Genomic DNA, 16,565 nt, shown 5'->3' with positions numbered 1-16,565 from the left:
TCTTTTTAGTCTCTGCTTCATTTCCACCCTGACCTTTATTATTTGGACTCCTCTACTAACTTCAGACACTTTATTTTTTTATTTTATTTATTTATTTTTTTTAAATTTCAATGGCAAAATGATACTGTTTATTAGTTTACATGTAATGTTTAAAATAGTATTGAACTTCGTATAGCATGTTAGATATAATTTATAATTGTAACAGGTCATGTTTCTGAGAGCTTTAACTACTTCCCTTTTTACTTATTTATGTCTTTTAATTTTTTTTATTTTTCCTATTAGTTTCAGGTATACAAAACAATGTAATAGTTAGCCATTTATCATTTATACCCCTCACACAGTGATAGCCCCCCTCCCCCAATCTACTGCCTCTCTGACATTGCACACTGCCGTTACAGCTGTAAGGGATGTCTCACTGTAAATACATGACTACATACCGCAACGCAGCCTCGTGTTGCTCGCAGTCCTGCCGCTCTCCCCAATCCTTTCACTCTTCCTCTGTTTTAAACACCTGTTTCAGACCTTCTCCTTGGTCCCTAACTTCCACTATCCCCCTTTTCACCCTTCACTCTCAGATGATGATCTTACTTTCTGTGCCACTGAGAACATTCAAGAGAAAAACGTCCACCTGTCCCCTCCCTCCCGTACGTCCACTGCCTGCCCCCAGGCCATGTTCTCTCCTTCTTTCCAATCCCAGGAGAAGTACTGGGCTTGTTCCTGTCCTAGATCGGCAGCTTCACTGTCTACTGGATCCCATGTCCTCTGACCCACTCAGGAACTCTGCTCCCTCTCCTGGGGCGTCACTTTTTCATGTCTACTGAATCCTTTCCATTACATAGAAATATACTATATTTCCCATCTTATTAAAAAACAAAACAAAAACAAAAAAAACCTCTCTCATGACTACACAGCGAGCCCCTTTCGCAATCACTCATTTCCCCTGCTATTCCTTAAAACAAAACTCCTCAAAACAATTAGATAAACTTGCTGTTTTAACTTCCTCTTCTCTGTTCTCTGGCATTCACTCTAATCAATCCCACTACAAAATGAAACTGTTTTTGTCAAGTGTCATCACGTTGCCAAATTGAGTATTAAGAAATTCAGTTTTTCTTATTCACCCTGTTAGCAGCATTTGACACGTTTGATCACTCTTTTGTTTTATAGCAGCTTTATTGAGATAATGCAGATACCATAAAATTCACTCTGAAAGTTACAATTCAGTGACTTTTAGTATTTACAAAGGTGTACGGCCATTATCACTAATTCTAGAACATTTCATCTCCCCCAAATAAACTCCATACCCATTGTTGTTACTTCCATTGCTCAGTCCCTGGCAACCACTAGATTTACTTTCTGTCTCTGTAGGTTTGTATGTTCTGGACATTTCTTATATGCTTCCTTTTGTGTCTGCCTTTTTTCACTTAGCATAATACTTCCAAGATTCATCTATTTTATAGCATGTATCAATACTTCATTCCTTTTAGCTGAATAATATTCCATTGTGTGGATATATACATTTTGCTTATCCATGCGTCAGTTGATGGATATTTGGGTTGTTTCCACTTTTCGGCTATAATGCAGAATACTGCTGTGAACCTTCATGTGGACGTTCAAATTGCTTTATGTGGACATATGTTTTGGACTTGCTGTTTTATACGGTAACTCTATTTACTCCTTGCTGGTTGAAACCCTTTTCCCTCTCTTTTCAGGACACTTTCTTGGTTTTCTCTCTACGTCACTGTCTACTCCTCAATCTCTCTGAGTCTTCCCTCTAACTTCAGAGTGCTCTGCGGAGCAGTTTAGTCCTCTTCCTTTCTCCATCTAGATTCACTCCCTAGGTGATCTCTTCTAATTACTTGGTTTTTAAATACCATCTACTTATAGATGACTCCCAAATTTATGTTTTTATTTCAAGCCTCTCAACTCCAACTCCAGTATCCAATGGACTATATGACATCTCCACTCTTCTCTTATGTGCATCTCAAGCTTAGCATATCCAAAGCCATAAACTCCTGATTTACCCACCAAAATCTGTATCTCTTGCTGTCTTTTCCAACTCCCAGGTGGCAGTTCCATCCTTTCAGTGCTCAGGCCAAAAACTTTAGAGTCGTTCTTGACTCCTACCTGCCCCACGTGTTCTGTCCAATGCATAGCAAATCCTGTTGACTCTACCTTCAGAATATGTCCAGTATCTGATCTCCTCTCCCGTCTCCCACAATGAAGCCATGAGCCTCATCCTGGCCCTTTCATAGTCTTTTCTCAATGCAGTAGTAAAGATCTTTTTTAAATGAAAGACATGTTACTTCTCTGCTCAACATATTCCGACAGTTTTCTGTCTCCCTCAGGGTAGAAGCCAAAGTCTAAAATGCCTGAGATCTATGTGATCCAGGCCCTCTGCTACTTCACTGAGCTCATCTCCTGCCACTGTTCTGCTCACTCATTTGGTTCCAGCCGCAGCAGCCTCCTGCTGCCTTCAGACATGTGAGTCATGTGTCCTTCTCAGGACCTTCTCACCTCTCTTCTCTCTGTCTGGAATGCTCCTCCCCAGACATCCTTCTGGGGCACTCTTTTATTTCTTTTAGGTCTGTGGTCAAGACTGCGGTGGCTTCCCAGTATCTAGTCTCCCTCACTTTTCTGGCTGGGTCCACGATACACAGCTATCAGACCACTTGCCCGAACTTCCCTGGAAGCTGTGTGGCATCCTGTGACTACATGTTGCCCAATACGTGTTAGATTTCCTTTTAAGGAGGTGGCCTTCCTTGGGCCTCCCTCCATCTCACCATGTTTGTAGCACAAACCAAATTTCCTGCCCTCATGGAACTTATATCTGCATTAGGTGAAAAGACAACAAATAAATAAACATAAGTAAATATACAGTGTGTCAGATGGTACTAAGTGCCATGTAGATAAATAAGCAAATGGGGAATGGCCAAGCAAATGTGGAATGGTGCATAAGGGGGCATTTTGCCATTTATTATATAGTGTCCGAGAAGGCTTCAATGATAAAGTAGTATTGGAGCAAAATCTTGCATGAGTTTGGGTTAGGTTTTCCTGCATATAAATAAATCTCCAACAACATTGACTTAACCAAGATAGAAATACATTCCCCTCAAGTAAACAAGACTGGATGTCAGGCCAGGGCTGGTAATGAGACTCTGAGGTTGCCCGAGACCTAGAATCCTTCATCTGCTTTCCACAGGAGGCGTGCTGCCTCCCTGCTCTACTGCTCATCACTTAGTGTGTCTTGGATTTTACAGCTCATTACTTCACTTTTCACCTCCACTTTGATCCGGAAAATGGAGTTTTAACAGCCAATTTTCCCACCTGTACAACCTTGAGCAACCTGGAGGAAATCTGTACAATCTTGAGCAAATCATTTCAGTTCTCTGGGCCCCTGGAGTTCATTTCTGAAAGGATTGTAACAGATCTCTCTTCAACTATAAAACTGAGTGGTTATAAAATTACCATCTGATTTCTTAATTTTCCACCTAATTTTTTTTGTATAAACATGAAACTTGTATGACTTGTATAATTAAGCAATTCAGTTATTTAATGTTAAGTTGATTATTTACCTTAACACTTATTTTAAAAAAACTCAGATAAATTATTTACTTCTTAACAAATTTTAAAACGTTGAATCAGCAGCACACATTATTCTTTAAAAAATTCACCTGCCCAGGAGTCATCTCAGATATATTCCCTGAGACTGACAAGTAGAGTGGAGTGATGAAATTAGGCAAGTGTACTTTTTTAAATCTTCAAAGGATGGCCTGATGTGCACCCCTGATTGAGCACCCATTGTCATGGCATTCCATCTACTGTCAGTAGCATCCCTTCGGAACAGACTTTCAGAGAGCGTCTTGTTTTAAGGCCCCCGTCACCCTGTTTACAACCCAGTCCTTTAAATTAGCAAGAATTGAGACCAAAGAATTGCATTTGGGATTGGATGCCAAACATCCCACTGACTGATCATTCACTATAGTCATTACAGATAAAGGACCAAACTTTTCAAGGAAATGTTTCTATTACTAATTGAAAATTTGTGAAAGTCTTGTATCTAAATTCCTAAACTGCTCAGTTTGCGCTGTTACTTTTTGCCTGAATTTTTTCCTAATAAAAGACCTGAAGTCAGGGACTAGAATGCATGACTGTAAAATAACAGATGGAATTGTGTGGATGTTAGTAAAAGGCTCCACCTTACTGCCGTGTATCGATTAATCTATGAGAAGCTTCTAAAAGGTGAGCCTTCCTTGAACCCGAGTCCCAGGACAGATGGCTCTACACGGAGCCACATATTCCCAGTATAGTCATTTCCTGCCCTCTGGTCTTAAGTCAATAATTCCTGTGCTCTAACAAATTCAGATTCTTCCCGTTTCTGTACCACAGATAGTTTTTAAACTGATTTACAAATTTTGAAACCGAATATGAATGAAAGTTCTAAAATAAGAATAATGTTTACATAATGGAATTAGTGTTTTTTATGGTATCGATTGATAGTCCATTAACATTTCAGAGTTTCTGGGAGGAAGGTAGATGGTATCATTTAGTTTCCTTGGTCATTCATTTCTTCATTCATTCATTATATTAATATTGAATGGTCCTGTTATTTGCTAGGTGCAGGGCTACAGCAATTCGCAAGACAGACAAAACTTTCTGCTGTGTTGGCGCTCACTTTTTGTAGAGGAGAAAGGCAGTGAGAAGAGTAGAGTTGAGAAAAACCAAGTGCTAAGAGCTTGTTACTTGTGTGGGCCACACTGTGAACCTGTCATTGATCTGATCACTTGTATTTCAAGAGGAACTTCTTAAAAATTATGAAATTCCTGTATTTTCACATGAGTAATTTTTCTAAGTTAAACTGATTTTTGCTAACGTAGATTCACTCTAAAACTTAGATCAAGATGAGATTTTAGTAAGTTATTACTTTAACATTGACCCATTTTTACAAAAAAAACAAGATGGAGAGAAGTATGTGCAAGAAACTAATTCCCCAAATTCCCTAAAGCATATTAATAACTTTCTCAGAAAACAAAACCAAAACCTGGCACATTAATTAGCACTGTAGCTGGCACATAATAGGCTGATTAAATTGTTTATCAGGAGAATTGCTGCCATTTAATAAACAAGCCTCATTTTTTAAAAGAAACATTAAACATTTTTGAACAAAAACAAAAGGTTTTTTTCTGATTTAGAGGTTTTTTTTTGTTTTTTTTTTAAGTTTTTAAAACTACACGTGCCTATCTTCTTTTAAAAGAAATCAGAACTAAACATCTCTTTTTTGGTAGTTGTTATTTCACCATTTTTTCTTATGAAGATTATGAGTTTAATGAGCACAAAGAAAGCAAGAGGCTTTGCCGTCTTCCATACATGTGACAAGTGGAGGAGAGAAAAGGTCATGGATATGAGGAGGCCTAACGAACTTTATTTAGAAAGTTTAAATGTTAAAAATTAACTGCTCTGCTTTCTTCTATCACAATCTTTCTTCATTATTTCAGCCTCAAATATAAGTTTTGCTGTTTTCGTAATTTCAAAATGCAAATAGAGCAACTGACCAGTGCTTGGGGTGACTCCTAAGATCAAAACATTCGTTGTTATGCTTAAGCTTTAAAACATTATTTGTTATTAATACTATCTCATAATGGCACACTAAATTATTCTTATAAATTTTCCTACAGCTGATTCACAAACACGTGACTTTTCTGGGAAGAAACATAATAAGCAGGAAACCCACTTTCACTACACATGGGAAAGGGAGCCGCGGATTTCGGAGACATGGGTCCCCGTCCAGCAAACTCAGTCCCTCCTGCTCTGATTCACCTGTCAGTCCTTTGTTCCAGTCATGCAGGGCAGACAGCTCCTCGTACACTGGCCCATGGGACAGGGTGCCTGTACCTATGGCTTACTGTTGTGCCTTCACAGTGACAGGTTTATATGGCTATGACAGATTTATATTAAGTCAAGGCACATTATTTTTTGTCTTTTTTTAGTCACATCCAGGTGTCAGAGGAAATCAGAGCCTGGTATCACAGACATGTTTTTCAGGTGCTGGATTCCTTGTTCAATTTTTAAAGATGAGACCATCTTAAGATATTTGTAGTGTTGACTAAAACAGAATTTGGTTTTTGGCCTATGAAATTTATTCATGTATGTTTTAAGTGTGGTGAAGATCTGGGTTTTGTTGAAGGAACATGACTATCTCTATGCATTTCTATTTGCTAACTGAGCTCACACAGTATTATATATCAGAGCAAAATGATTTCATAGTCTCATTAAAAGCTCCGTAGACATTTTAATGGCTGAATAATCTTTCATCATATTGATATGCCGAAATTACCTATTATAGTAATTTGGCTGTTTAGAATGCTTGCATTTTTTTGCCTATTGCAAATAAAAATATGATGAACACATATTCCGTATAGTTTTGTCCTCATATCTGATTTTTTCCCTACAATTATATTGCTAGAATGGTTCAGAGAGTGCCCGAGAGATCAACTTAAGAAAAGTTTTAACTATTAATGCCAAAAAAAAAAAAGAGAAATACGTGGGTTGCATTATTGGGATGTAATGTGACTTTCATCCAAAAATACCTTTTCTTCTTGCAATTCTAATGTTTAACATGTAACCAAATATAAATATTTGGTAAGCACAGGTAATAAGGCCTGATTATCTGGGATGTAACTGTAACTCTGCCACTTACTCACTGGGACAAATCACTCAAACTCTTTATGCCTCAGTTTCCTCATCTATGAAATGATACTAATAATAGCCCCTGCCTCTGTGAGAATTAAATGTGGTGAGAATTAATTTATGTAAATCTCTTGCCCAGCACAAAGTAAATGCTCACTGAATGATTATTTATAAAAGTAACAACAACATGAAGAATGTTTCCTAATTTTACATTCTCAAAAGTTATTCTTTTGTTTCTATTCCCACAACATCTCAAGTACTGAAGTCACTCAAATTACTTTCAATTAAACTATTTCATACCTGTAAACACATGCACGGAATGTGCGCTTTATAAGATTCCTGGAATTCTTAGTATTTCAGTGGTGCACATAAATCACATAGCATGTGCCTAGATCCTTATCTCAAATAGCCAGTGTCAGAATTCTTCTTAGCAAAATGTTTTTCATACATAGTGTAGGGCCTTTTATAGTTTTTACCCTCAAGTACAAAAGTTATCATGAAGAAAGCACTAAAATAAAGAAGCAGAGTGTGGTTTGAACTAGCATATAGCTCCAACAGAAAGAGAAATCTGGCTACCCCAGTCAGCATCCCAAACCCATGGCCAATTTCCTACTGCAGCCACACATTATGAGAAGGCTGCAGGTGGGTCTTTCTAGACACATCCGCTCCAGTTATTACAGTAAGGCTTTCTGGCCCTACTAGGAGTCCCTGCCCCACAGAGCTTGACTGAACCTCATGAGGTCACTAGTGAGTCTTGCCTAGACAAGGCAGGCCTACATGCCCTCCTTGGCCCATTACTGCTAAACTCATAGCTGATCTGGGTCCATTACGTCTTAACATGCCAGTGGAAAAAAGGAAGGATAGAACTAGAATAAAAGTATATAAAGAGAGGAGTTGCCTCCATACAGGGTTTCTCCTTACCATTCTCTCTAAAACAGGGTTTTTCAACTTCAGCTCTACTGACATTTTGGGCCAAATAATTCTTTTTCATGGCAGGCTGTCCTGTGCATTGTGGGATGTTTAGTCACATCCCTGGCTTCTACCCACTAGATTCCAGTAGCAATCATCCTCACCCCCGTCATGACAACCACACATGTCTCCAAAGTTGTCTCCAGATCAGAACCACTGCTTTAAAGCCGCACTGTAATAACATGTTCCCTGTAACCTTGAACTTGACTGACTGGGGTCATACTCCTCTTCAGAGAGTTCTGTGATGAAATGGGCCTTGAGTGCTACCTCAAAGTCCTCCCCTAAACTATATACACTGTAAAATGGACACCCAGAAGCATAAAAAGGAAATTATACAGTCTACCAATTTTATAAGGCCAAGGCTCAAATCATGTGTTCCTCAAATGCTCAATTCCAGCTAAAGTCAAGAAAGTGATCTCTTCCTTTCTCTCAAAGTTAACACATTTGTACTATGTGTTATTAATAATTAGTATTAATAAGATAATCATATGCAGTGTAAGGTAACACATCTGTGAAACAACAGGTTTTAAAATTTGATTACTCCATTTTTCCTATAGTCATTATTTCTGTAGTGAAAATGTATAGTCATCAAGGTACATCTTCAAGAATATTTCATTAATCACCTAAAAATGCATTCCTTAAAAAATATGTGTATATATTCCACACTTCTAGTAGTCGCAGAGTTACTGAGCTACTTTTGTTCCAACAAACGTCATAAATACTACTTAAATTTTATGTGGCATTTTCATGTTTTGTGCACAAGCTCAATTCTATATACTAATTTGGTATATATTAATAATGAGTTTATATTGTAAAGTTTATGGTTAATGACAATCACATGTATGTTATTTCTATGGAAATTAATTTTATCACAGAAATACACTTAGATTGATGTAGTTACTGGTGTTTGAGTTCTAAGTGATTTGCATTGTGTAATCTATTTTCATGTAAACTGACAAAACAGAATAAGCTGCATATTACTTTTTTTACCTCAGAATAGTTCTCCTTTACATAAGTGATGAATCGAATTTAGAACCCAAAACTTTTCACTGAACTTAAAAATGTCATGTCCTGATGAAATGTTGCCAAACAACTGCTCTTGCATTTGTTTTAATATTGAGAGAGAATTAAGTTAGATGTCAGATTCTTTAGCAAACTAGTTTGAAATCTTACTGCTTTTTCAGTATTTTAATTAATTTTCATATCTACTCCCATGAAAAAGAATCACATGCAAAAGGAGCCCTTTTATGAAATATATAATAGCATATATTTGTACTTTTCACATTCTCATTGTTTATCTGAATATTTCTTTTAGAAGTAATCTTGGCAAAAATCTCTGTGAATATCTTAGTTCATAATTAAATTTTTTTTCCTTTCCTTGGTTTTTATAAGTTTATAATTTGCCCTATAGAAAAATACAACAGAACTACTGTATTTTGCCGTGTATAATGCGCACTTTTTTGCCCACATTTGTGAGGGAAAAATAAGGGTGCGCATTATACATGGGTAGTACTAATTCCGTATCTATATAAATGTTTTTAATTCTTTTATTTATGCTTATGAGTTAAAAGTGTAACTCTAGAAATCAATAATGCTATCCATATGCAAAATAATACCCTGGAATACAATAATCAGTTTTATTGAACTTACTATGAACTTGTAACTTCGAAGAGTTCTTGGCCTTCTATGATGGGTAAATATCATAAATTTGGACATAAAATTTCTTGTACCTTGTATCTGTTCTTGTGTTTTGGAATTATTTTTACATAAAATGTCTTGTACTTATTGTTAAAAAAATAAATGCTAAAATTCCTTTATAATACAAAAGCAAGTACCTAAATGTAAACAAATAAAAAATCGAATTAAAAAATTGAAATGAAAAATTCTTTTTCCTGAAAGTTTGTGCCAAAAATGTGGATGCGCATTATACACAGCAAAACATAGTATTAATTGGTAGCCATCAGATTTGGGCAGATTTTATATAACAGCAATATTAATGCACACTAGCTTTTATTGAGGGCGTATTTTGCTTTGTGCTAAATGTAACTCTTTGCTGAATTATTTTCATATACTTATGTAATCCTAGAGATATGAATTTATTATATTTTACATACATAATTATCCACATATAACCTTTTAAAATTGTGCGTATCCTAGCCTCTTTGTCAGGCAGTGTCTTAGGAATATCTTGTAACTGAAACGTGTGTTGTCTGACAATTAGTATTGATTAATAGGTTCAAAACATTGCTAAAAATGTTAAAAATAACAACATAAAGAAGAGGAAGAGAGGGAAGGAGTGGAAGGGACAAAATAGGAAGAGGAGAGATCTGGTTGAGGCCATATAACCTAGAAACATGAGACAACAGAATTATGAACTAAGATTAATAAACTGTGTTTCCCCGGAAATAAGACCTAGCTGGACAATGAGCTCTAATGTGTCTTTTGAAGCAAAAATTAATGTAAGACCCAGTCTTATTTTACAATAATATAAGACCAGGTCTATAATATAATATAATTATAATATAATATAATTTTGTATTGTGTAGTATAGAAATTATAATATAATATAATATAATATAATATAATATATAATATAATATAATATAATATAATATAATATAATATAATATAATATAATATAATATAATATAAATTACTGGGTCTTATATTAATTTTTGCTCCAAAAGACACATTAGAGCTGATTGTCTGGCTAGGTCTTATTTTCGGGGAAACACAGTACCAGAGGACATGTAATCAAGTGTAGATTGTGTGGTGGTGTGGTACAGGAATTCAGAATTGGGAAAGGTCAAGACCTGAAGTTAGTTAGAGAAGCTCTATGGGCAGTGGGTTCTCATCTCAACCTCAGAAGAAGTTAGGATTTGATTTGGTCTTAGGCAGTTGGTGAATGGCCAGTGATCAACAGGTGACATTCCAGCTAGGAGGACAAACATGAGAGAAATCTTAGAGATGTGAAAATGCTTCCAGTGTAACAAATACAGTTGATCCAAGGATTTGAATTTTTCCTGCAATTCTAATATGATTTTTACACATTCTTAGGAAAAGAATATTGGATGTATTCACATTCTTTATGGTCTAAAATAAGAGAGCATGAGGGGTTATTTCTGGAGTTGGAAGGAGTGCATAACTTCAGATATGACACGTCAGTATACCTGGTATTTATTTGGCGCATGTGTTGTCCATGCTTTCAAAGATATAAGATAACTAAAAGTGTTGTGTTTTTCCTATTTCCTTAATTAAAAATTTATTAGACCATATCTTGCTCTGCAAAGAGGATTACAATAGAAACTATTAGCAAATTGTTATGTATTTTGCTTGTTGGTACTAAATATTTCTACACCTTTCTGGCATCGCCATTCTTTATTTCAGTGGTTCTCAGCCTTGTATTTTTCTGCCTCTATTTTGTCTTTCTCTCACTCCAGGTTGTAGTCTGATATACTCTCATAATCTCTCATTACACAGAATGATTATTATAAGGAGCATTAGGCTTGAGGAAGATTTGTTTGAGAATCCAGGAGAGGGGTATGGGCCATATATGGTTTGAAAGTTCCCCTTGAAAATGTCAGTGTCTCCCCTTCACTGTGCAAGAATTTTTATATGCATTTTTTATTCCATACCTAAGTTGATGTTTTTGGTGTAATACATTAGATTATTAAGAAATTGGAATTTGATCTTCTAAAAGTTGTTTCTCTCTTTTGAATTTTATTTCTAGATCCCAAAGTCCAGGAGTGAGGGCTCTATTCAGGCGCGTAGGGTACTTCAACCAGAGCTATCTGATGGCATTCCTCAGGTCAGCGTGCAGCTAAGTCGTAGAAAACCCTGTTGGGATGACATGAAATCAGCAGAAGACGTCAGTGGGGCCAAGTTGGTATCCAGGTTGGCATGTTTCCTTTGTTTGCATGTTACATATTGCTTTAGCTGCTCTCATGTATAGTCCCACATATGTAGGTATGTTTGTATGTATCTACCACTGGGGTCGATAGGATTCAGGTCAGTAATACTATTTAAAATTCACTCTAAGTTTTGAGCATTTTCTGACTAATAGTTCTTATCACAGAAGCGTTCCTGATTTGTTTCGTTTTCTGGGTTAGGACAAATTGTTTAATCAATTGCACCATGCTATGCTCACAGGCAAAAGTTGGAAGAGTTACTTTTTGGATACCGTTTCTTAGTATGTTCAATAGTATCTGCAATTAAAGTGGACTTCAGAGTTGTTACTAGAATCCACTCTCACTAACAAATTTTGAATGTTGCCTTTTACCCGTTATGTTGCACATTATACCTGAAAGCAAACTTCTTTGGTATACTTGAAGAAAAAGGTATGTAATTTTGTTAAAAAAAAAATAGATAAAATGAAGTCTGAGTCTTATTTACCCAGAGCATAAGAATTTTTCCTTTTAAGAATTTTTTTTTATTTTTTTGTTATAACTTAAAACCTATTTCTGAAATTTTTAAAAAAATGCCATTACAAGTATAAGACAGAGAGCTCTAGCAAATTGAAAGGTATTTAAGACATTAAATGTATAAATATAGTAAAGAGCTTACCACTTTGGATTGCTTTATGGAAGAGATGGGGTTTTAGCTGGATTTAAAAGATGAAGGTAATTTAAATTGAAAGAAAAAGATGACAAGGCTCTTGTAGACAGGCCCCGTTAGGAGGCACAGTGAGTATTTGGGAAATAGCAGACAAGTGTCATGAGGAATTAGTTGGAAAAAAGGCTAGGAAGGTGGAGTGAGGCCAGGTCATCGAGGACCTTGAATGCCAGTGCGAAGTATTTTTATACTCAGTCTTTCCTTCACTGCACAAGTGTTCAGACTTAACCTCTGGTTCCAGGAAGTGCTGTAGGATGGGGGGTACATAGTGAACAAAGCCAACAGGCCCCTGTGTGTATGGCCCTTACATTCTAGTGAGGAAGGCAATAGCCAGACACTAAGAAAAAAATAGAGCCGTGAGTGTCGTTCAAATGCTGGGCAAGGACAGAGGAGGGGCATCGACCACGTGGGGAGATGAGGGTCAGAGAAGGTTTCGGAAGGAGGGTGACGTTTGAAGTAAGGTGAGGAGGATAAATAGAAGCTTATTGGGCAGGGACGTCGAGATAAGGGTGCTCCTGGAAGAAAAAACGACTTGTGCAAGGACATGCAGGACAGTGAGGACAACTTAGAGGAGAGCAGCAAGTTCAGCAGTGGACTCAGAACACCTGGACAGGCTAAAGGTGGTTTAAGAGACTAGGTAAGTCAGCTTATATACCCCATATGAAGGAGTTTGGAAAACGATGGGGAGTGACTGCAGGAACATGACATAAACAGACTTGTGTTTTATAAAAGAGACTGCAGCCGCTATGCAGAAGGAGAGATTAAAGAGAACAGGGCGAGGTGCTGGGAGAGCAGCAAGAGGCTGTGGGGCGATCCAGGGCACACTGAGCGCCTCTGTGAAGGCCTCATCATCACGGAGGATGAGGGGATGTGGGCAAGTCTTTGTGCCTTGAAGGGAAGGGAGAGACAGGATACTGCTTCGAGGAGTGGACTTGGTCCAGAAAGGGTTAGGTTCTTCATTCGTTTGTTTTGCTCCATTTGGGGTGTTATAATCTTTTAATGAATGAAATCTATGCAGGTTTGTAAGTAGAACAGGTAGGGTTCATGGAGAGAAAGAGCTGATGGTATAAGCCAAGAGATAATAAGAACAAGGACCTCTAGGAGGGAATTCAGAGACCAAGTAGCGACCCCCAGAGACGTAAGGCAGGTAGGCAACTTGTGGTCAGCTGTGAGGGCGTCTTCCTGTTGTCGCCTCTGTGACCCACCGGGCTCCAGGCTTGGCAGTGCAGTCTTCCCCGCCGAGGGGGAAAGGGGTGATTAGTAGAGGAACTAACCTTGGTCAGTGAGGAACAGTTCAGGAAAGAATAAGGGCAAAAGATACAAAACATGGGGCCTTTTTAAAATTTTCCTTCTCTACTTTAAAGACCAGGGTTACGTGGCTGGCTGGTAAGAGCTAGTGCCGATGTTATCTTCCCAAATTAATTTGTAAAGAACTATGCCAAGAATGCCTTCAGTGAAATAATGAAAAGAAAAACTCAGATGTTTGTTGTTTATATCATTCTTTTTAATCAGCCAGTCAGAAAAGGAAAGAAAACAAAGTTTCCTGCTTCTAAAGGTCACAAGCAACAAGTTTCCTGTGGAGATAATGAATTTGTATTTCTGAGCTACAAGTCAAGTGAGATTATAGAGAGAAGGCTCAGCGAACATTACTGTAGCCACTCTTTGTTCCTCTGGTCAGCATATTACCAGTTAAATCCATATTAGTATTTATGAATTTCTTACATGCTTCCCAGTTTTTTAAAGTGCAGCCTTGAAGAACTGACTCCTTCACAGGCAGCACCTAAAGGTTTAGCTAGAACATCATCCACATCAAGCCTTGCTACTCACCATCGCATACTCATTCAACCCATTCAACTTCTTGTTTCTAGCCAAAAACCTATAGTATCTGTTCAGAAATTTTTACTGTTTCTATACCTCTTAATAGATTGTGAGACAAATTATCAAAGACAAGTGAACGTTAAAATAAATTTAACTAAAAATAAGTTTTAAATCCTTTATATATCTTTGAGTAGCAGAATAGGTATTACGCCAATTTTCATTTCAAAAAGGAACGTGTGAAGCTATTTTTATTTGCAGTTACTTTCCAGAACAAGTTATTGGGTAGTTTATAAATTTTAAATATTTTTTAAGTGTGTGTGTTTTTTTCTCTAGATCTTTTCTTTAGAGAACCTTCCACTTTTCTCCTTAACAATTCATTAGTTTCAACAGTCTTAAACACAAAGGTTGGCAATGTGTATTAAGTGTATTGTTATGCCACTGTTCTCTAATACAATATTTACTTTGGGTTATCAACTCTTTTTTAAGGAATTATCAACTCTTTTTTAAGGAATTATCAAGAAGCATTTAGTTGGGCTTGTCCTAGTATTGATTTCTTCTTTCTTTCTTTTTGTCTTTCTTCTTTCCTTCTTTCCTTCCTGCCTGCCTGCCTGCCTGCCTGCCTTCTTTTCTTTCTTTCTGGTTTCTCTTTGAAAAAGAAAAAATAGCAATTCAGCAAAATCTATTTGATCTATGGTCTTGTAAGTTTGGTTTACTTTACAAAAGAAAAAATAAAATCCTTCTGTTTGCACTTGTTAAAATTTGTTTAACACATTTATACATAGCATTTTGGTATTCAGCAGTTACCATATCAGTTAACAACAAAGATAAAACCAAGAAACAACCTTCAGTGCTGAGATTTCCAGAATGATGAAGTGTCTTACGATTTTTCAACAACAGGTTAAAGGTTGATTTCTAGGGCTCTTGAGAAGTGATTTTTGGCTAACGGTGTGTTTTTGATAACTTTGAATTTTTAGAGTTTAGACCTTGTCCGGTATATTTCCCCAGGTTGACTCACTTAGATCTTTGTTTGTCTTACTTTCAATTCTTACACATAGTCCCATTTCTTCTTGATTTGTGATAGAAATATGAATTGTTAGCAGGTATTCATTGTTTTTCTGCTCTTCAGATAGTGGCAGTAAAAATAAGAGCTTAGAGGAGTAACACATTTTAAAATGTGAAGTTTTGAGAGTCCAAGGAAGAGCTAGGTATCATTTATTGTTCATTGTCTGATTTGTAGCTTGGAACATTATTTATTTAGACAAATGACATTTTTCTGTAGTCCTATAATTGTCTAAAATTGTCATTGAAAATATATATAAACAACAGTCATTTTTCTAATCTTCATAGAATCTCTCACAATTAGAGTGGCTTCATGAGGAAAGCTTAAGGATAAAATATCTCCTGTTTTCGTAGAGCTTAATGGAATGATCTATTTTATACTGAATTCCAAACCAAAGACAGAAATGCTTAGTGACACATCCACGTTATTCAATGAAAGCATTAGCTAATCCATCTTTCTCATCTAAAAATGACAGCAGCAATTCCTAAAATACTGTTACGAATTCTTCTTTGTAATTAAGATGTGTGCATTACTAAAATTCACAATAGAGTGAACAGCATAATTTGTAATACGTCATTTCTACTTTAAAGGAGTAAATAAATGCATGCCCTTTTCCATGGTGTAAACATAGTGTACACGTTTGCTGGGTCAGAAGCACTTGCAGAAATAACGAGGTTATTGGACAGGTGCATCCCATAAACAAAGCTGGAACATTCCAATTCCTCTCACTACACATGATATTCTTATATTGTTTCCTTTTAAAGATACTGGGGAGAAAAATAACAAAAATTAAACTGTAGTGTTAACTAGTATATTAAGAAACAAGCCATTTAAAAATTATCCTTGAAGGAAAGTAACATATTCATCCTAAAAAAAATAAAAGGTAAAGATCTGTATTGTATGTAAAGGTTGAGATATTAAAATAACTTGAAACTTCAGGGATGGCTATCTTATTTCCTTTTTCAATATGTGAAATAGGTAAATTATCACTTTTTCATGTTTCTAGCACTATATTATAATATTTCAGACTTTTTAAATTTTAGAACTTAGACAGCAGGATGAGTATTTTTAGTCTTTTAGGTGTTCAATAGTATTTATTTAAAAGTTAATGTTTTATTTGAAAGTTAATGTATTTCCGTACATGTGTGATTTTCTTAAAGGCCAAAGGAAATCTCTCATTTTGTTCTATAAAGTCAGAGTGAAGACTCAAGAAACTACATATTGTATGATTCCATTCACATAAATTGTCCAGAGAATGCAAATTTGCATAAACATAGAGTTGTGATTGGCTGGAGGTGGGGGGCCAGGGAGAGACAGAGATTATAACTGTAAATACCCTCAGGGACCTTATTGGGACAGTGAAAATATTCTAAAACTGATTTATGGTGATAGTTATACCACTTCGTAAAATTACTAAAAGTCT

The 16,565-nt window shown here is 36.4% G+C and overlaps 1 protein-coding gene across 5 annotated transcripts in view; it reads left to right on the top strand.

The window, feature by feature from the left end:
* FAM13A (family with sequence similarity 13 member A) overlaps window positions 1–16,565 on the top strand; it is a 284,523-nt gene that overhangs the window by 152,955 nt on the left and 115,003 nt on the right. For all 5 annotated transcript variants that reach the window (XM_019741111.3, XM_074323597.2, XM_019741109.3 and 2 more), the window contains one exon: window positions 11,384–11,547. In XM_019741111.3, the coding sequence (XP_019596670.3) occupies window positions 11,384–11,547 (164 nt within the window). The remainder of the gene's footprint in view (window positions 1–11,383; window positions 11,548–16,565) is intronic.

The sequence above is a fragment of the Rhinolophus sinicus genome, chromosome 1, assembly GCF_057876585.1.
Source record: "Rhinolophus sinicus isolate RSI-liver-muscle chromosome 1, RSI-T2T, whole genome shotgun sequence".
In the NCBI taxonomy this organism is placed as follows: domain Eukaryota; kingdom Metazoa; phylum Chordata; class Mammalia; order Chiroptera; family Rhinolophidae; genus Rhinolophus; species Rhinolophus sinicus.
Note: the sequence above shows the minus strand (reverse complement) of the source record. Positions and strands in the feature narration are given on the sequence as shown.